Raw genomic sequence first — 22,126 nt, forward strand, 5'->3', positions numbered from 1 at the left:
TTACAATAGGCAAATCCCACACAACCTCGTTAAAACCATACTAAACATATATGAAGCGAACCAAATTCAAGCTAAAATTAACGGGGTCCTGACCGAACCAATAAATGTAGGCTGTGGTATCTGACAAGGTGACTCACTGAGCCCTCTTCTTTTCAACATCATTATGGACAAAATAATAGGAAATGTACGTTTACTGAAGGGATACAGTATGGGCGACCAGGAAATTACTATTCTATGCTATGCCGATGACACCGTATTGGTAGCTGAAAATGAGAACGATCTACAGCGCTTATTACATCGATTTAATTGCACTGCCGAATCATTTAATATGATAATATCGACCCAGAAAACTAAATGCATGACGACATCAAGAGTACCACTAAGATGCAAACTGGAAGTCGAGGGGAATGTTATTCAGCAAGAGATGAAGTTTAAGTATCTAGGCATAGAAATCTCAGGATATGGTGATGTATTTATTTTTTAGATTAATTAGGAAACACCCTGTATATGCATATCACAGGCAACCAAATAAACTAGTAACCCTTTGAATAAGAAGACTAAAGCCGGAGTCTCATGCATACGAAATCCGATGACACGACGATCCGACGGTGCTCCTATTGGTCGAAATATTTTGACACCAATTTTTATCCGATATTTTTAACTAATCGTCCGACGTCGTATAAAGTTAAATTTTGTTTAACTTTTGTACGATATCGTGTGTTTTTTAACCTCACTTTTTTTGAAAACATTGGTTTTTAAAAACAAGTTTAGTGGGAAGTGGGCAATTTCGGGATATTTGGCGAGGAAGTTATTTTTGTAAGTGTTTCTCCAATAAAACATGACATGAATCTCTATTCAATGCAGCAGAAAAATGGCAAAACTGTCAAATTTCGGAACGAACTTTCGGATGTATGTGACAGGCTTTTTTTATTTCACACGATAACTTCAAATTTCGGATGTCGTACCATCGGATTTCGGATGCATGAGACTCCGGCTTAAGGAAGGAGCATATCAAAAATCTTAGGTACACCGCGATGGGCCTCAAATATGGCCGACTTAAATTCCGGTTTATCAGTGTCGTTCTAATTTTATTTAAAAAATGTAAAACTATGATGTAGGGTAGACGTGGGGTAGACTCAATAATTTGTTGTTTTATTTTACGTTGTGAATAAATGTTGGTAGTTATTAAAATTGTTATAAAAATATATAATTCTAATAAAAATAGATAAGTTATATTAAGTATTTATTACCACAAACATCCGATACGCTACTGAAGCAGGTAAGTCAAATTAACGTATCTAAATTCTTTGACATCTAATCTTTGACAAGTAATAAATAAAAGCTAAAATGCAAGAAAAATATATAATTTAGTTAATTTAAGCGAATTTCATAAATGATCGGTTTTATATAATATATAATGATCGGTATGTATATTATATAGTCACTTACTAGCGAAAAGTTGTTCCATTATTTCACTCAATTTTTGCCGAGATCTACCGCACGCTACACAACCAACTATTTTAGACTCTTTTTCGATAAATCGCGATAGTGTCACTGTTAATTTAAGTTCTGCCACAATTTCCATCTAGATTTACTACCTTTATACAACTATCAGTAGTAGAATAAATAATAAATAACATAAAATAAGCTCCGTAAAGACTGACAAATCCACAAAATTTCAAATCAAATTCAAATGTGTCAAATGAATCGTCAAACAGAACTGTCAAGGATCCCCACCCTAGAGAGCTTTTATGGTGGCTTTTAAGTGAGTGTATTGAACTAAGTAAGTGGATTGAACACAAGATTACGAAGCAAATACAAATTAAAGAATACCTGATTTAAAAAATAAAAAACAAAGTTGTAACCAACAAAATTCGCGCTTTCGTTCAATAATAAAACCGTTTATTATAAAACAATTGGATTATGTTAGTTAAGTTAGCTGTTAGAGTTAAATTTTCGATTTTATATAATTTAAAAATTTTGCTCTCTCTTTATGAATTTTGCGCCACTGTAAAAAGCCATGTGCTAATTATTTCTTCATTCCTTTAATGTGACTCTGTATTTTCTTGATTGAGGAAGCCATTCCAGTTTGCGAAAACTTAGATTTTAGCGAACGAAGGCAAATTAACTGTATCTCACGTCAAATTAGGCGTCAAAAGCGGCGCCGAATATCTGTCTGCAATTCTAGGGCTTCCGTGATTGGAGGCATTTTCAGGCCGTATATTTGCAGAAATAATGAAGGGGTGTACAGGCGATGTATCATTTCGAACGTCAGCTATGATTTAGCATTAGTAAACCTGAAAATCCTAAAATCTAAAAATATTTTAAAGAATTAATAGTCATAGATAAATGAAACATGTTTAGATTGGAAAGTTTCCAAAAAAGGCCAATGTAAATACTATTTGGCGCTATTCTCACAACGGTCGCGACCTAAAGCTTTTGGTAATTTCAGGCGCGTTCCTCTTTTTCCGGAATTATGTTCGCTAAATATATTATTTATTCAAATTTTTATTATTTCCTTTTAATTTTTTAAATAGAAATACAGTGTGTTGCATACAAAAAACTTTATTTTATATAAGAATATATATGATTATGAAATACCTGGAATGGAACATTGAAACCGACGTTATACCACGATCTAGGATGTTTTTCATGCACAGCACAGCTTTTTAAGTTTTCATGCTACTTTTTACAATTATTATCACGGGTTGGAGTAAATAAAATTTAAATTAAACTCACAAAATAGCAATAATTACTTCGAAAATGGACGCTTTCAACACTTTTCGATGCTTTTTCAATGACAACGAGTTTAAACGTGGTTTAAATTTTGAAAGATTTTTATAATTTCTGAAGATTCTGACTTTGAAAAGAAACAATTATTTCTGTTCTTGTTTACGGTTGATCTTAGCAACCGCTATAGCAACGCCAGATCCCGTAGAACGTATGCACCCCCAAAACAATTATAAGTTTAGCGGCTTAAGCCAAGCATTAAAATATAAACCTGTTTCTTTTATCCTATGATACCGGTTTCTTGAAAAGCTGTGTCTAAATTCCCGGCGAAAAAAATTCACCTTATTTTGCGCTATTTCTGTCGTAATAAAGTGCTGGAAGTAAAGAGTTGGAAGTGCTTTAACGCAAAGAAGAGAAAGAATGAGAGGAAGGTTTGAGTAAAACAATACAGGCAGTATATCGCAATGGGCCGAGGCCTCCAGTGAGGATCAAAATATGATCCCAAACCCCAGCAACCCTAACCTAACCTAACCTACTACCCGAAACAGCGTTACATCACACAAACCTCGTACCTGAGTTTTAGTAGTGTCAATAACTAGCAAAAACTAAAATACTAAATATTATGACAAACCCACGATTTCAATATTATTTTTAATGCGATCAACAAGAACTGTAACCGGAACGGCGTGAAATACATGGTGGACATTTCTGATTTCTACCGTATACAGCGCTGCGGTCGGAATTTTGAAATCAACTGAAATGCTCCGATTTTTCTTATAAAGGTAAATTTAAGTCCTAAGAACTTATGTAATTGTGTAATGTATGCGAAAATAGTTTTATACATTTAATGGAATTGATGAAATTATTATGAAGTTATATACTAACTTTTACCGTCAAATAAACTCAAATAAAACGTTTGAGTTATTGCAAGGTTTAGGTAATATTTAAATTCGACTCGAACAAAGTTGTGCGAAGTTAAAAACGAAAAAAAACGGAATTTCCGTAAAGTTCTAACTTCTTTCCTGCAGATTCAGACCGGTTTGAAGTTGCTGCGCATTTGGAAGTTGAAAAAAAGGCGTCTTTACTGACACGAAAGAGCTCTAAAAGAATAAAAATTCGTATATTACATCTTACCGCAAAAAGTCTCTACTTTATGCACAGAAAGAAAGTGAAATACAAAAGATTTTTATTTTAATTATACTGATAGATCCAAAATGATTGAAGAGTTTGGTAAACCTGTCATATATTTCCTGTTTTTTCTGAATTTCATGTAAATTTTGAAAGGTCAAATATTACCTCCCCAGATTTATGCAATAGTTGTATTAGACTTGTGAAGAGGCGTTAAAGTTGTACTGTCGTCTAGAATTTCGTTTATTTGGAACGGGCATCTAAAAGTTATTTGCAAGAAATCTACCTCAAATTACTAATAATTTATAATACGGCCCAAACAAAGCTACAATTCGTTTTATTCTTTTTACTGGTAGGCACAAGGAACTTTATTAAACTATACCAATTAAAAAAATATTTACATAATTCCCTATTCACAGTCAAAAAATGCCCCAAATTATTGAGAAATTCACGCCTTACAATACAAAACTATTAAGGGGAGAATCATTAGCATTCTACTAAGGTGTCGTTTTTAGTCAATCTTAATTTCTGTATTTAATATGCCCATAAAGATGGTTCTTGAGTGTGCTCAAAACGGGAGTCAATGTTTTTTTTCTTCAACATGAAGAATATTCATGTCTATGTTATTTTCATGAAGAATATTCATGTCTATCTTATATATCTATGTTAAGAGGAGATAAGAAGCTGCCCTCAAACTATAGAGGCATAAATCTTCTAAGCACCACACTAAAACTTACGACAAAAGTGATAACAACCAAAATAAACGACTTAACATGCTTAGCAGATAAACAGCAAGGTTTCAGATCGGGCAGATCATGCACAGACGCGGTTTTTGTCATAAGACAGATAACAGAAAAATCAATCAAAATATAATGGAAACCAGCGTATATGTGTTTTATTGATTTAGAAAAAGCGTTCGACCGTGTGCAGCTAAGAGACGTTGTACACCTTCTTTACAATGGCAAATCCCACACAACCTCGTTAAAACCATACAAAACATATATGAAGCGAACCAAATTCGAAAGCTAAAATTAACGGGGTCTGACCGAACCAATAAATGTAGGCTGTGGTATCCGACAAGGTGACTCCCTGAGCCCTCTTCTTTTCAACATCATTATGGACGAAATAATAGGAAATGTGGCGTTTACCGAAGGGATACAGTATGGGCGACCAGGAAATTACTGATTCTATGTTATGCCGATGACGCCGTATTGGTAGCTGAAAATGAGAACGATCTACAGCGCTTATTACATCGATTTAATTGCTGCCAAATCACTTAATATGATAATATCGACCCAGAAAACTAAATGCATGACGACATCAAAAGTACCACTAAGATGCAAACTGGAAGTCGAGGAATGTTATTCAGCAAGAGATGAAGTTTAAGTATCCTACAGGCATAGAAATCTCAGGATATGGTGATGTATTTATTTTTTTAGATTGAATTAGGAAACACCCTGTATATGCATATCACAGGCAACCAAATAAACTAGTAACCCTTTGAATAAGAAGACTAAAGCCGGAGTCTCATGCATACGAAATCCGATGACACGACGATCCGACGGTGCTCCTATTGGTCGAAATATTTTGACACCAATTTTTTATCCGATATTTTAACTAATCGTCCAGACGTCGTATAAAGTTAAATTTTGTTTTAACTTTTGTACGATATCGTGTGTTTTTAACCTCACTTTTATTGAAAACATTGATTTTTAAAATCAAGTTTAGTGGGAAGTGGGCAATTTCAGGATATTTGGCGAGAAGTTATTTTTATAAGTGTTTCTCCAATAATACATGGAATAATACATAATAATAATACATAGTAATTACAAGTCTAAATGTCAAAACTGTCAAAATTTCGGAACGAACTTTTGGATGTATGTGACAGGCTTTTTTATTTCACACGATAACTTCAACTTTCGGATGTCGGCACCATCGGATTTCAGTCATGAGACTCCGGCTTAAGGAAGGAGCATATCAACAATCTTAGGTACACCGCGATGGGCCTCAAATATGGCCGACTTAAATTCCGGTTTATCAGTGTCGTTCTAATTTTTATTTAAAAAATGTAAAACTATGATGTAGGGTAGACGATGAGGTAGACTCAATAATTTGTTGTTTTATTTTACGTTATGAATAAATGTTGTTGTAGATTATTAAAAATTGTTATAAAAATATATAATTCTAATAAAAATAGATAAGTTATAATAAGTATTTATTAACACAAACATCCGATACGCTACTGAAGCTGGTAAGTCAAATTAACGTATCTAAATTCTTTGACATCTAATCTTGACAAATAATAAATAAAAGCTAAAATGCAAGAAAAATATATAATTTAGTTAATTTAAGTGAATTTCATAAATGATCGGTTTACTACACGTATGTATATTATATAGTCACTTACTAGCGAAAAGTTGTTTCATTATTTCACTTAATTTTGCCGAGATCTACCGCGCTACACAACCAACTATTTCAGAACTTTTCGATAAATCGCGATAGTGTCACTGTTAATTTAAGTTTCTGCCACAATTTCCATCTAGATTTACTACCTTTATACAACTATCAGTAGTAGAATAAATAATAAATAACATAAAATAAAGCTCCGTAAAGACTGACAAATCCACAAAATTTCAAATCAAATTCAAATGTGTCAAATGAATCGTCAAACAGAACTGTCAAGGATCCCCACCCTAGAGAGCTTTTATGGTGGCTTTAAGTGAAGTGTATTGAACTAAGTAAATTAAGATTGAACACAAGATTGCAAACAAATACAAAATTAAAGAATACCTGATTTAAAAAATAAAAAACAAAGTTGTAACCAACAAAATTCGCGCTTTCGTTCAATAATAAAACCGTTTATTATAAAAACAATTGGATTATGTGGTTAAGTTAGCTGTTAGAGTTAAATTTTTCGATTTTATATAATTTAAAAATTTTGCTCTCCTTTATGAATTGGCACGCCACTGTAAAAAGCCATGTGCTAATTATTTCTTCATTCCTTTAATGTGACTCTGTATTTTTCTTGATTGGGGAAGCCATTCCAGTTTGCGAAAACTTAGATTGCAGCGAACGAGAGCAAGTGCTGTCTCACGTCAAATTAGGCGTCAAAGCGGCGCCGAATATCTCATCTGAATTCTAGGGCTTCCGTGATTGGGCATTTTCAGGCCGATATTTGCAGAAATAATGAAGGGAGAGTGTACAGGCGATGTATCATTTCGAACGTCAGCTCATGATTTTAGCATTAGTAAACCTGAAAATCCTAAAAATCCTAAAAATATTTTAAAAAGAATTAATAGTCATAGACTAAATGAAACATGTTTAGATTGGAAGAAGTTTCCAAAAGGCCAATGTAAATACTATTTGGCGCTATTCTCACAACGGTCGCGACCCTAAAGCTTTAGGTAATTTCAGACAGTTCCTCTTTTTCCGGAGATTATGTCGCTAAATATTATTATTTATTCAAATTTTATTATTTCCTTTTAATTTTTTAAATAAAATACAGTGTGTTGCATACAAAAACTTTATTTTATATAAGAATATGATTATGAAATACCTGGAATGGAACATTGGAAACCGACGTTATACCACGATCTAGGATGTTTTTTCATGCACAGCACAGCTTTTTAAGTTTTTCATGCTACTTTTTTACAATTATTATCACGGGTTGGAGTAAATAAAATTTAAATTAAACTCACAAAAATAGCAATAATTACTTCGAAAATGGACGCTTTCAACACTTTTCGATACTTTTCAATGACAACAGTTTAAACGTGGTTTACCCAAATTTTGAAAGATTTATAATTTCTGAAGATTCTGACTTTGAAAAGAAACAATTATTTCTGTTCTTGTTTACGGTTGTTCTTAGCAACCGCTATAACAACGCCAGATCCCGTAGCGACAATATGCACCCCAAAACAATTATAAGTTTTAGCGGCAAGCCAGCATTAAAATATAAACCTGTTTCTTTTATCTATGATACCGGTTTCTTGAAAAGCTGTGTCACAATTCCCAGAAAAAATTCACCTTATTTTTGCTATTTCTGTCGTAATAAAGTGCTGGAAGTAAAGAGTTGGAAGTGCTTTAACGCAAAGAAAGAATGAGAGGAAGGTTTGGTAAAACAATACAGGAGTATCGCAATGGGCCCAAGGCCTCCAGTGAGGATCCAAATATGATCCCAGAGCCCAGCAACCTAATCTAACCTAACCTACTACCCGAAACAGCGTTACATCACACAAACCTCGTACCTGAGTTTTTAGTAGTGTCAACTAACTAGCAAAAAAACTAAAATACTAAATATTATGACAAACCCACGATTTCAATATTATTTTAATGCGATCAACAAGAACTGTAACCGGAACGGCGTGAAATACATAACAGTGGACATTTCTGATTTCTACCGTATACAGCGCTACGGATCCATTTTTGAAATCAACTGAAATGCTCCGATTTTTTCTTATAAAGGTAAATTTAGAGATCTAAGAACTTATGTAATTGTGTAATGTATGCGAAAATAGTTTTATACATTTAATGGAATTGATGAAATTATTATGAAGTTATATACTAACTTTTACCGTCAAATAAACTCAAATAAAACGTTTGAGTTATTGCAAGAGTTTAGGTAATATTTAAATTCGACTCGAACAAAAGTTGTGCGAAGTTAAAAACGAAAAAAAACGGAATTTCCGTAAAAGTTCTAACTTCTTTCCTGCAGATTCAGACCGGTTTGAAGTTGCTGCGCATTTGGAAGTTGAAAAAAAGGCGTCTTTTACTGACACGAAAAAGAGCTCTAAAGAATAAAAAATTCGTATATTACATCTTACCGCAAAAAGTCTCTACTTTATGCACAGAAAAGAGAGAAATGAAATACAAAAAGATTTTATTTTAATTATACTGATAGATCCAAAATGATTGAAGAGTTTGAGTAAACCTGTCATATATTTCCTGTTTTTTCTACAATTTCATGTAAATTTTGAAAAGGTCAAATATTACCTCCCCAGATTTATGCAATAGTTGTATTAGACTTTTGTGAAGAGGCGTTAAAAAGTTGTACTGTCGTCTAGAATTTCGTTTTATTTGGAACGGGCATCTAAAAGTTATTTGCGAAATCTACCTCCAAATTACTAATAATTTATAATACGGCCCAAACAAAGCTACAATTCGTTTTTATTCTTTTACTGGTAGGCACAAGGAACTTTATTAAACTATACCAATTAAAAAAATATTTACATAATTCCCTATTCACAGTCAAAAAAATGCCCCAAATTATTGAGAAATTCACGCCTTACAATACAAAACTATTATAGGGGAGAATCATTAGCATTCTACTAAGATTAATCGTTAGTCAATCTTAATTTCTGTATTTAATAATGCCCATAAAGATGGTTCTTGAGTGTGCTCAAACGAGGAGTCAATGTTTTTTTCTTCAACATGAAGAATATTCATGTCTATGTTATTTCATGAAGAATATTCATGTCTATCTTATATATCTATGTTAGAGGAGATAAGAAGCTGCCCTCAAACCATAGAGGCATAAATCTTCTAAGCACCACACTAAAACTTACGACAAAAGTGATAAGAACCAAAATAAACGACTTAACATGCTTAGCAGATGAACAGCAAGTTTTCAGATCGGGCAGATCATGCACAGACGCGGTTTTTGTCATAAGACAGATAACAGAAAAATTAATCGAATATAACAAACCAGCGTATATGTGTTTTATTGATTTAGAAAAAGCGTTCGACCGTGTGCAGCTAAGAGACGTTGTACGCCTTCTTTACAATAGGCAAATCCCACACAACCTCGTTAAACCATACAAAACATATATGAAGCTTGGACCAAATTCAAGCTAAAATTAACGGGGTCCTGACCGAACCAATAAATGTAGGCTGTGGTATCCGACAAGGTGACTCCCTGAGCCCTCTTCTTTTCAACATCATTATGGACGAAATAATAGGAAATGTACGTTTACCGAAGGGATACAGTATGGGCGACCAGGAAATTACTATTCTATGTTATGCCGATGACGCCGTATTGGTAGCTGAAAATGAGAACGATCTACAGCGCTTATTACATCGATTTAATTGCACTGCCAAATCACTTAATATGATAATATCGACCCAGAAAACTAAATGCATGACGACATCAAAAGTACCACTAAGATGCAAACTGGAAGTCGAGGGAATGTTATTCAGCAAAGAGATGAAGTTTAAAGTATCTAGGCATAGAAATCTCAGGATATGGTGATGTAGAAGCGGAGGTGCGAGAACGGACAACGAAGGCAACCAGAATAGCAGGATGCCTGAATGATACAATATGGCGAAATAAAAACATTGAGGTGGAGACTAAAGCGAGAATTTACAAGGCAACGGTACGACCAATAATGACATACACTCCAGAAACTCGACCTGATACAGCGAAAACTAAACAACTACTAGAAACAACCAAAATGAGAGTACTACGCAGAATAGCTGAAAAGACGCTTCTGGACAGGGAGAGAAATGAAAGCATAAGAAGAGCGTGCAAGGTGGAAAATGTAAATGAGTGGGTACTCAGCAGAAAGGAAGAATGGAACGAGCATATCAGCAGAATGGACAACAGAAGGATAGTGAGAGTTTCACGCGACAAATCACCGCTAGGTCGCAGAAGCTTAGGACGTCCATGAAAACGATGGAGCGACAACTTGTCAGTCTAACCGGTAGAGACGACGAAACCAAACAGGCGATTCGCCTAGTATGAAGAAGGAAGAAGAAGAAGAAGATGTTATTTTCTTCCTGTTCAATTATTTATGTCTTCACACTTCCATGTGCTTAATACCTTAGCTCCTTAGTTTCAAACCTCTGTTTTTGTTGACTTATAGTCTAAGAGCTGGCTACATAAAAAACCTTATCATCGTTACATGGCTAATTTTTCTTGTGAAGTATCCTTTTGTGTTGCCATTATGAAATAGTCATGTCTGCCAGCGCGATCCCCGGGCTTAAAGCCGGCGCGGCCAATTGAAATGGTGAAATTTTGACACTAAAAATTCAATAAGGTACACGAGTTATAATTACCAATTAGCTTTTATTTATTATTAAGAAACGTGAAAAATTGTTGGCAGACATTTTTCTCGTGACTAAAATGCCGGCAAACAACACGAAAGAAGCATGAAATTTTTTCCGGAGGTCATAATTTAAAAAAAAAATATTCTATAATAAAAAATTATTATGCACCACACGGTATTTTATTATGAACTGGTTTAATTTATAAGACTTTTTTCGTATAACGGTTTTACTTTTACATAGAGAGCTATACATAGATGAATAGTAGCTTCAACAAGTGGGTTAGACATAATAAATGAGATACGTTTATCGTGTAGCCATACATTTTCAATAAGTACAGTGATTTCCCATCAAAACAGACAATTATAGGATGTTTATTTTCTTTATATTTATTGGCATACATTATTAAGATAATATTTAATTTATATTTTCTTTTACACTGTGATTAAGAGTAATAATAATAAACATCTTTATTGCGACAATTATATATTTTTTCACTTGTATTTTTGTATTTTTCAATGTATCCATTATTGTTGCTTTAATTAAATGATAAAGATAACTTTCTGGCCTTAAAACCATCTTCCCTGCATAACTAACTGCCAACGAAGAATAATAATATGATTTTTACATGATTGCGACACTAGAAAAACAATAAGCTCTATTTCATAGGTATGCTGACAAAGACCAAAAGCAAAAGCATGCTTTTAGTGCTAAAAATTCTAGAGAGATGAATCAACAAACAAACTATTTAGAAAAGACGCAACTTCAAACTTTCGCATTTTGTTTTCCCTCGTATAATAAAAATATTGGGATTTTAATTTTTATTTAAAAAAAAGCAAAAAAAGTCAGATAATTTACTTATAAATTGCTTAAAAATCATCAAAATCGGCCAACTAGAATAAGATATATTGAACTTGGTGTTGTTTTTAAAATATTACGAAAAATCTTTTTTGTCCGATAGTTATTAAGTAAAAATTTAATGGGTTTTTATAACCTTTTGTAAAATTTTTGACTTGCGTGTTCAATAAAACTGCAGTTTAGGAAAAAATAAATACATAACAGCGTTGTAATACGCTATCACGGTGGCGTTTTATTCAAGTTTAAGGTCAAAGCAACTTTTTCCATGATCGATATACTACCAGCACTTTTGTTCCTGTTCAAAGGCAGTGTTTAAAAAGTTTCCCAAAAACTATGAGACTAATTATTGTGTAATAGTATTTAAAAATTTCTTTGGAAAATATTACAGATAAAACTACTAATTATTTTTTTTATAATAAGCTCTTTTTCAATTTCAGTTAATAAATAAAAAGTATCTAATATGTATAGCTATACTATTGTTTTACATGACTTGCCTTTCATTTGCGCTACTATTTTGATATTTTTAGTAATAATATTTTTAGCAAATTTCACCATATTTTAAATACATTTGGTTTATTGTAACACTAAAGAGCGCATAGAATATGTGTATTATATTGGAAAAAAATACTATCAATTTAAAATAAAAACGATTAAATGATGTAATTATCTCTAAATATGTATTATTTATAGGGTTCATAAATACACCGTAAATGTAAGGTGGGAGAGTCTTTAGCTATAAATCAATTCCTGTTTATTTTATCTGACTAAATAGCTTTTGAGAGCTAACTGAAACATTTATTAGGTAGTGTACATTGAACTGCTATATTTCAATCATGTATACAGGGTTGTTCACCACATACGACACGGAGTATTGTAGCTAAATGATTAGATTTTTACAAATTGTAAGTTTTGGGTTCGTTGAAGGACTATTAGAGCTACAATTTAAAAATATTTTTACAAGATACAAAGTGTCCCAAATAAATAAAAAATATCAAAGTTGTATTTTTTTAAATGAAACACCCTGTATATTATTGCATTTTTAGTTTCTACGATTAAAATAAAGGTAAATTTGATTAAGGTTTATTACACTTAAACCTTACCGTTCTTGAAATATTTTCAATTTTGTGAAATTGCAGTCAACATTTTAAGGCGTCATTTCTCCAAGGGTATCAAAGTTTTTAATATTAAATATTTACTGAAGTATATTTATTGATCAGTTATTGTGTTGCAATAATAAAAATAATACTACCTCATACAGAGTGTCTAAAAATTTATTTTAAATTATTTCTAGTTTTAAACGGCAATAACTTGTTTAATTTAAATGGCCAAACCAAACCAAACACCCTGTATATTTTAGGAAAATCAGATGCACAATTTAATTGTCTATCAAATTGTATTATTGTATTATAGCACTTTTTACCTATCCCTTCAAATTTTCATAGAAAATGCATTTTCTTATAATTTAGACCTCATTTATCAATATACCTATGGAATATTGACATTTTAGATTGTTTTTAAAGCAACAAATTTACAAAATGTACAGGCTAGTAATATTATCGTTTTTAGCAAAATGATAATATTACTAGCCCATTTGTATGCAAAAAGAAAACTATTTAAATCTTTATAAAAGAGTATACCATTTATTAAATATACCACCATTATTTCCGCCCAAATACTAATTAATTACATACTTAATTATGTTCGTTAATATATTATTCTAAATAAATGTGTATTTGAATCAGAAATCAATATAATAGTAAGTTATGAAAATGAATGTCTCTGTTGTTATAAATAAGCATTTGTCAAAAAATGAAATATCATTTTTAAGGTGTTGCTTTTTACCACACTGTCTAATACACATACAAAATTCAGTTTTTTTAGTATTTGGAGCAATTATTATTAACCAACGCAAACAGTCAATTAATGTAGTTTGAATACTGGAATCATATTAATTGGTCCTCTGTAATAAATATTTAAACAGTTTTTTTTATTTTTTAATGAAATAAACAAACTATATCGACAATATTAGTATATTATGTGCTCTTTAAAAATTTCGTACATCTTTAAAAATAATCTAAAATGTCAGTATTCCATGGGTATATTGATAAATGAGTTTTAAATTACAAGAAAATGTTTTTTCTACGGAAACTTGAAGAGATAGGTAAAAAATGGTATAGTATAATTTGATATACAATTAAATTGTGCATCGGATTCTCATAAAATATACAGGGTGTTCCATTTAAATTAAACTAAGTAAAGCTAGTAATTATTTAAAATAAAATTTTAGACACTCTGTATAAGGTAGTATAATTTTTATTATTAGAACATAATAACCGATCAATAGATAAACTACAGTAAATATTTAGTATTAAAAACATTGATATCCTTGGAGAAATGAAGCCTTAAAATTTTGACTGCAATTTCACAAAATTGAAAATATTTCAAAAACGGTAAGGTTTTAGTGTAATAAACCTTTATCAAATTTACCTTAATTTTAATCGTAGAAACTAAAAATGTAAAAATATACAGGGTGTTCCATTTAAAAAAATACAACTTTGATATTTTTTATTTATTTGGGACACTCTGTATCTTGTAAAAATATTTATAAATTGTAGCTCTAATAGTCCTTCAACGAACCCAAAACTGTTTGTAAAAATCTAATCGTTTAGCTACAATACTCCGTGTCGTATGTGGTGAACAACCCTGTAGACGTTCTTAAATTTCTGTAAAGTTTTAACTTTTTTTTCTTTCAAAAACTTTCAACTGTTACAATAACTGTCCTGAAGCCCAATCTATATTAGGTATTTACTTTAGATGGTCTATACTTACTTTGGTATAAATATCGTAATCTTAAGTCAAACTGGGTGTTTAAAATTCTACGCCAGACTTTCTAAAATATAAAATACTTCTCCTCGTTTTTTTTAATGGAACACCCTGTATGTTATTTTTTTAATAGATGGAGAGTTAAAAAATGAACATTTTTTATATTTAAAGTATTTAAATATTTTTAATGGTTTCGCAGATACATGCAGTATTATTTCATATGGCTCTTTCAGAAAAAGCTCTTTGAAAAATACGAGAGAAAAATCATTCGGTGGCTTTGATAAAAATTTACTGTGGAAAATGCCATATGATCTTCCTACTAGGCTTCTAGGCTTTAGGTTTGTACTTAAACATTACGCATTATTGCCGGACCCCGATATATTTTAATATATCAGTATATCGATAATCTAGTAACGAAAGAAAAACTAATTTTCTACATACCTTTATGGAATCTGGTAAGAAGTTTGCAAGGAATTCAATGATTTCTGGAAGCTCAGATTCATCCACCAATCTGAAATTCTTTCCTTCGGGTAAAACTTCTTCCATTGCTGTAAAACCAAAAAAAAACATTGTTAAAATACATATTATGTCATAAGTGCTGTGTAGAGTGCTGCGGTCGAAGTTTTTAAAATCAACTGAGATGCTAAAAAGTCAAATAATTTTGCTATAAATTGTTTAAACAATCACCAAAATCGGCCCACCAGATCTAAATAAATATATTGAACTTTAAAGTATACGGAAATTTTCAGATTTCTGTTATTCGTACTGGTCAGTATACTATACAGGGTGAGTTTTCTACGATGTTCTCTATAGGGATCTCGAAAACTACTCGAGATAGAGAGTCGGTTAAATGGGGAAAGAATTTCAGTTTTGTGGGGTCATAATTATGCACCTTTCAGATTTTTGAAAAAGTTCTTGGCTTACTAGATATTGCGAAAAAAACAAATTTCGGCTATTTTAAAAATTGTCCCTAATTCTATTATAATCCATTTTAAACAAAAAGTTTTCAGATAAAAGTTGTAGATAATCACATCCGTTTTTTTAAAGCCTGTCATTTTTGACGTATGATACAAACATATGTTTTTTTAAATAGAATCCATAGTTGGCCATGACTTCATAAAAAGCGCCATTTTTTAAGCTTTTCAGCGATATTATAAGCTATAATATGTTTTTTTTCGAAAAATGACTGAGTTGTAGCCAATTATTTTCATTTTTAAACAATTTCACTTAGATAGCCATGGAAACAAGTTCAATCGTCGTGGCTCTCAGAAATGTGAAACTGTCACATCCAAACTTTGTAAATTAAAATAAACAAAAATTGTAAATATTTATGAATTTTTCAAATGAAGAAGAGCGTGTAGGATTATTGGTTCAACTTTTTTTGGCCATACATCAAAATCTGCGTTTTCAAGACATGTTAGAAAAGTTAAATTTAGATACTTGCGCATCAATAGAGTAGTTCCAACGTGCCTGTCGTTATGACACTAATGAAAAGACACATCCCTAATGAAAGAAATGTTAAAAATTATTTATATCATAATTATGCAAACTCAGGGATAGGAAGAGGTGGACCAGTTGCATGGGCCTCCTCGATCACCAGACTTATCCACTTTAGATTTTTTATGCGGTATGGTTAACAACAAGGTTTACAAAAGAACTTATGAATGTAGTGATAGTGATATTATTTCTTTAAGTTTTAGTTTGTGTAATGCAAATTGGAAAGAACCGTTTAATAATATATTGTTACTCATTATTAACTGTAACTCATTATTTTTTCGAAAAAAAAAACATATTATAGCTTATATCGCTGAAAAGCTTAAAAAATGGCGCTTTTTATGAAATCATGGCCAACTATGGTTTCCATTTAAAAAAAAACATACGTTTGTGTCATATGTCAAAAATGACAGGCTTTAGAAAAAATCGGAGAACACAAACTCGTTAGGAATGTGATTATCTACAACTTTTATCTGAAAACTTTTTGTCTAAAATAGATTATAATAGTATTAGGGACAATTTTTAAAACAGCCAAAATTTGTTTTTTCTAAATATCTAGTAAGCCATAAACTTTTTCAAAAATCTGAAAAACGAATATTTATGATCTCACAAAACTGCAATTCTTTCTCCATTTAACCGACTCTCTATCTTCAGTAGTTCCCGAGATATCCATAGAGAACATCGTCGGAAACTCACCCTGTATAAACATTATTTAATGTTATTTTTTTATTGTGTTACATTGACAAACATTTATATTTATGGGCAGTATTTGTACATTGCTAAATCTAAAATTACTGTATGTTAATTTTTAAATTCTCTTTGCGATGTTCTAAGAAACAAATCATTTTCTGCAGTGGAGAGTTGGTTTCTCAGTAAATGTGTAATGCCCTTAAAACAGTAAAGAATCTCGGAAAGTTCTGTTCGGAACGACTGCACTTATTGGAGTGTAAATCTTGAGTCAACGTAGCGAATCCAGAAAATTTGAAGTCTGTGCTGGATTACATTTTCCTCGGATATCCAGCAGTCCATAAAGATTTGTTTTAAGCTGAATAAGCCATGGTCAGTGAATTGGTTATAAGCTTTTTATTACAATTCAATTCTTTTAATAATTTACTGGTATACCGTTCCGGATCAGTTAGTTTTAAATAACCGAATAAAGTGTAACTAAAATTACCGTACGATCGAAAAAAAGGGCTTCAAGTTGGCTTGGAACTGAACGTCAATGATATTCAACATATAATTTTACATATAAAATGGTTTAAATAAGTTTGGTTAGGGCTGGTTATTATATTTTCAGGGCTGGTAGATCTCGATAAAAGAAACATATTTTCTCTTTACCGTTTTTCATATAAGTCCAAAATAACCGAGTTATTTTGCTTTGAAAATTTACCCAAAAAAATATTTTTTGCTTAAATTTTGAGAACTACTGGATCTTTTCTGGGTTTTCATTCTTGTAAATTTAATCTATAATCTACCTATGTTGCCATATTATCAAGAAATAATGATTTTTTAACTGAAAACTAAAAAAAATCCAAATTTTCAATTTTTTTTCGCGAAAAAAACCTCATAATCTTGTTTCTGGAGTCGAAATACATTACCCCTAAACATATTTGCACTTATTTAAGACCCACCCTGTATAGTGTATCGTTAATGTCTAATCGTTAATGTCGAGTTATGTAATCGAAGGCGCAGTTTTTAAATTCATCGTTGCCAACCATGGACATATTCGGCGCCGGGCTGGAATTTAAATTTCCCGGTGGGGATTCAGATAGTAGCTCTTCTGTAAAAAAATGTCAAATTGCTGCATTTTCTGACATTGTCAATCGTTTTGACACTTTAGTTTTGTATTAAGAGTTTTTGGTTTAAATGAAATGTGCTGTGAAAGCTTACAATTTTTTACTAGCGGACCTTACTTTCTTGATTTTAACAAGTAGCCTATGACTTTAAACGTCAAGTGATGTGACACTTTGTTCAAAAAGCAGTATATTATCGATCATCATTTGCAAGCCAACTTTGTGTTTTTTTTCAGGGTTAATACAGTACATTATTAGTATAATTAATAATATCAACTATTAGATATCACTAAGGAGCAGGGTTGGCATGATTTAAATCAAATGATTTAAATCAAGTGATTTTTTTAATTTTAATAATGTGATTTAAATAAAAAAAAAAAATTATTGAAACTTTATTATAAATCAAAAAATAACTGTAAAAGTTATAAAAATGTGTCCTAGAAAACTGTAAAACATATTTCTATAACAGGTATAACAGATAATAAATTGAAAAATAATTGTAAATGTTATAAAACTATATAAAATTATTTATTCATCAATGTAATTGTTGGACCGATTTTTGAACTTATTTCGTCTGAATCCATTAGACCGCTAAACGCAGGGATTTATTTTAAAATTTATGTATAAGTGACAAAAATTCCAATACATATCATTCGCAAAGTCTAGTGCAGAACTAGGTTCTTCTAATATAGAGACTATCTTCGTCCCCGAGAATCTATAATCGTTCTCAGAAAATATGTTGTTTTATATTTCTTTTTCAAGTTCCTACCGACATTTTGATCTGCAGTTAAGTTAGTAAGTACCTTACATTTTGGCATTAGATAATACATACTAATTTCATTCTCAACTTAAGACTATTTCCGAAAAATAGTGTATTGTTTTATTAAGAGTAAAAATTATACTTTTTTTTGACGATGCTGCACCTTTGAAGGACCATCGTAAAGCTATTCCGACGTTACAGGGAGACACAAAAAGTACATTTTTTCTCCGAATAAAACATACCTTTTTTTTTAAACATTACAAATAATTTTTTAATCAATTTCAAACATTGCAAATAATATAAACAGTAATCGAGCAACAATTTGTACACTCGTTGAATTTGACAGTTAATATCAGTTTAATAATATATTTTTATACTTTTGTGCTTAGGCGTAACAGTGCTTTACTTTTCTGCTTAGGCGTTAAATTGACAAAAATTAATACTTTTGAGACGTATGAAAAAAACGACGACTTTTTTTGCGGAATATATTGGTGACCGATGTGGAAAAATCACACGCCACCTAGAATAATTGTTAATGTTATCGGTATCGGGGTATAGATTAACTGGAAATAAGTCCTAGTCATTTGGAAATCTGATTTAAATATTGTTTTGAATTAAAATCAAAAAAATCTGATTTAAATTAAAAAGGTCTGATTTAAATAAAAAAAATCTGACTTTTTTGATTTTTTTAAAAAAATAATGATTTTTTCCAACCCTACTAAGGAGCAAAAATACGAGATATATTTTTATAAATACTATTTTTAAACTTTTAAGCAACAGTATTTACAATATATGAAATTTAAATAATTTGTTTTTTGAAAGATGGAACTAAATTGTCTGACTTTTTGACACTTAATGTCAAAGAAAGCTAGATAAAATCCAGAAAAATATATGTTTTCAAACTAAATCTTAAATAACTTAAAAACGGTTTATTTTTGGTACAGGAACATGTACAGGGTGGGTCAAATTCGACGCTTTTAAATGGAAACACCCTTTTCTATAGTAGATAGACGAAAACTAATATCGGTGTCTGGAGCTCAATTTTCATCAAAAACATGATGGTGAAAACCGCACATCAATATCTGTTACCGTTTCGGAGTTACGAGGTGTTTTTCAAAAATATGCATTTTTAACAAATCGCTGTAACTTTTTTGCTATGGAAAATTTTGTATTTCTATGAAAACGTTTCCAAAGCATCTTTTTACGTAGAATTTAATTGTTTAAGTATAATTTTTTTAAAATTAATAATTTAAGAGTTATCAACAGAAAAATTGATTTTTTATATGGGACACCCTGTATATTTTTAATTTATTGAAAAGAATTTAAAATTACCTTTCCAAAAATATAACACACTTGATATTTTGCTCGATTCCTCTTCGAGATATAGAGTATGTAAAAATTCGCCCGCTTTAAATAAGTAGGCTTTGAACGGCACCGGCTGTAATGCAAAAAAAAATCTTGCTGTGAACATCAATTAAAACGAAAATAATATTTGCTATGAGAAATGCAGAATTTTATAACAATTTAAAATATATTTAACCAACATCAACACATTTAAACTATATCTCATAACAATAAAAATATATAGCAAACCAGGACATGAGATTTTGCTACAGGTGTTCGACATATCGACCGTCTTCTGTTATGTACAGACGGGGCAGTTTTTGAACATTTCTTGCGGAATTCATTAACTCAGTGGGGGTGAAAGATACCCTCTCATAACTGCTAAGTATTTCTAATTCTTGTCTAGATTATACAGAAGAATAAGGAACCTTTATTCTTCCGCAAATATATCCATGGGCACTAAGTCAGGCGGCCTCGACGGCCAACGGCTGGGTTCTTGATCAGCTATTCAATTATTCTTGAAATTGGCTGCAAAAATTTGCCGATAACTTCAGCGTTCAGAAGCGGTGCGTCGTCTTGCTGGAAAAATATGTTTTCGAGTTCCATTAAGGGCATATCATCAATGAGGGGTCCAAAGCCTACTAGTTAAAAGTGGCGAACTGATAAAAATTCTGTATTTCGAAGGGGATTATAACAAAATATCAAGTGTGCTATATTTTTGGAAAGGTAATTTTAAATTCTTTTCAGTTAATTAAAAATATACAGGGTGTCTCATATAAAAAATCAAATTTTCTGTTGATAATTCTTAAATTATTAATTTTAAAAAAATTATACTTAAACCATTACATTCTATGTAAAAAGGTGCTTTGGAAATGTTTGCATAAAAATACAAAATTTTCCATAGCAAAAAAGTTACAGCGATTTGTTAAAAATGCATATTTTTGAAAAAATCTCCTATAGAAAAGGTTGTTTCCATTTAAAAGCGTCGAATTTGACCCACCCTGTACAGTTAAAAAGTAACGAATTGTAAAATATTTTCACTAGTGAAATAAAAAAAAGTGGGTTTCCATTTGAAAAAAATTATTTATGATAACTTTTTAATCGCTCAATTTCATGACAGCTACCGCCATTATCATATGACATTTGGACAATTTAATTTTTGAAATAGATAGCTACATGTCTTCTCTTTATGTCAAAATAGCTGTAGCAATCACTAAATTTGACTTTTAAGCTATACATTTTTTTGAAAGGTAGTTTTTTTCTTCCAAAAATTTTAATTTTTTTTCTAAAAAACGGTTAATGTTAGATATAGAGTGTTTAACATCAATATTCATAGAATTTTACAGAGAATGTAAGCATGTAATAAAAAATAGGGGCGGCCGTTTAAAATAAGAAAGTTGTAGTCAACTTCCGGTATATCCGGAAGTACCGCCATATTGAAAATATTTTTATTCGATAGATCTCGTTTTAAAACAATGATGTGCAAAAAATCTCCGATCTAGACATTATGGTTCTCTAGAAACTTCTAATGCACGCTCAGCCTAAGACATCCTGTATATATTTATTATTAATAAGCAGTAACTCAACAACATAATGCGTATCATATGCAGTAAGGTTTTGAATCGTATTTTAAAATTATTTTTTTTATTCATAACTCATATTTTACAACTTCTGTTAGTCTGAAGTATCTATTAGAGAGTACACAAAATATTAATATAAACAAAATTTTATAAATATATGAAATTATATTTTTAAAATGTTTATTAATAATAAATTTCGAAAACTTTAGAAAATTACTACCAAAACAGTAATTTTGTAAAGTTTTAATTAGATATTCTAAATTTAATATTACCCCAAAGGAAATATAAAATAAAAATGAAAGAACATTTAGATTCATTCATCTTTCTTTCCTTTTATTTTAACTCTCTACAAACATGAAATAAACTTAATCAATTTGAAATGAACTTTCAACTTAAATCGGAAATTATATTTCCAGGTTAGATAAAATTTATCTGTCATAATAATCTCTGTCAATACTTATTTAAGTGTACAAATTAAAATGTTTTGTAATTTATATTATTTTAAATTATATTAATTAAACTTATATTATACAATCAATGTTTTTTTGTGAAATTAACGAAAGTATTTAAGTTCA

The 22,126-nt window shown here is 30.9% G+C and overlaps 1 protein-coding gene across 2 annotated transcripts in view; it reads right to left on the reverse strand.

Moving 5' to 3' along the window:
• The window catches only part of LOC115882692 (glycine N-acyltransferase-like), a 47,166-nt gene that overhangs the window by 16,877 nt on the left and 8,163 nt on the right, over window positions 1-22,126 (reverse strand). For both annotated transcript variants that reach the window (XM_030900901.1, XM_030900900.1), the window contains one exon: window positions 15,022-15,128. In XM_030900901.1, coding sequence (XP_030756761.1) covers window positions 15,022-15,126 — 105 coding nt within the window. In that variant the 5' untranslated portion in view covers window positions 15,127-15,128. The remainder of the gene's footprint in view (window positions 1-15,021; window positions 15,129-22,126) is intronic.

The sequence above is a fragment of the Sitophilus oryzae genome, unplaced genomic scaffold (genome assembly GCF_002938485.1).
Source record: "Sitophilus oryzae breed Bouriz unplaced genomic scaffold, Soryzae_2.0 scaffold_179_pilon_pilon, whole genome shotgun sequence".
In the NCBI taxonomy this organism is placed as follows: Eukaryota; Metazoa; Arthropoda; class Insecta; order Coleoptera; family Curculionidae; genus Sitophilus; species Sitophilus oryzae.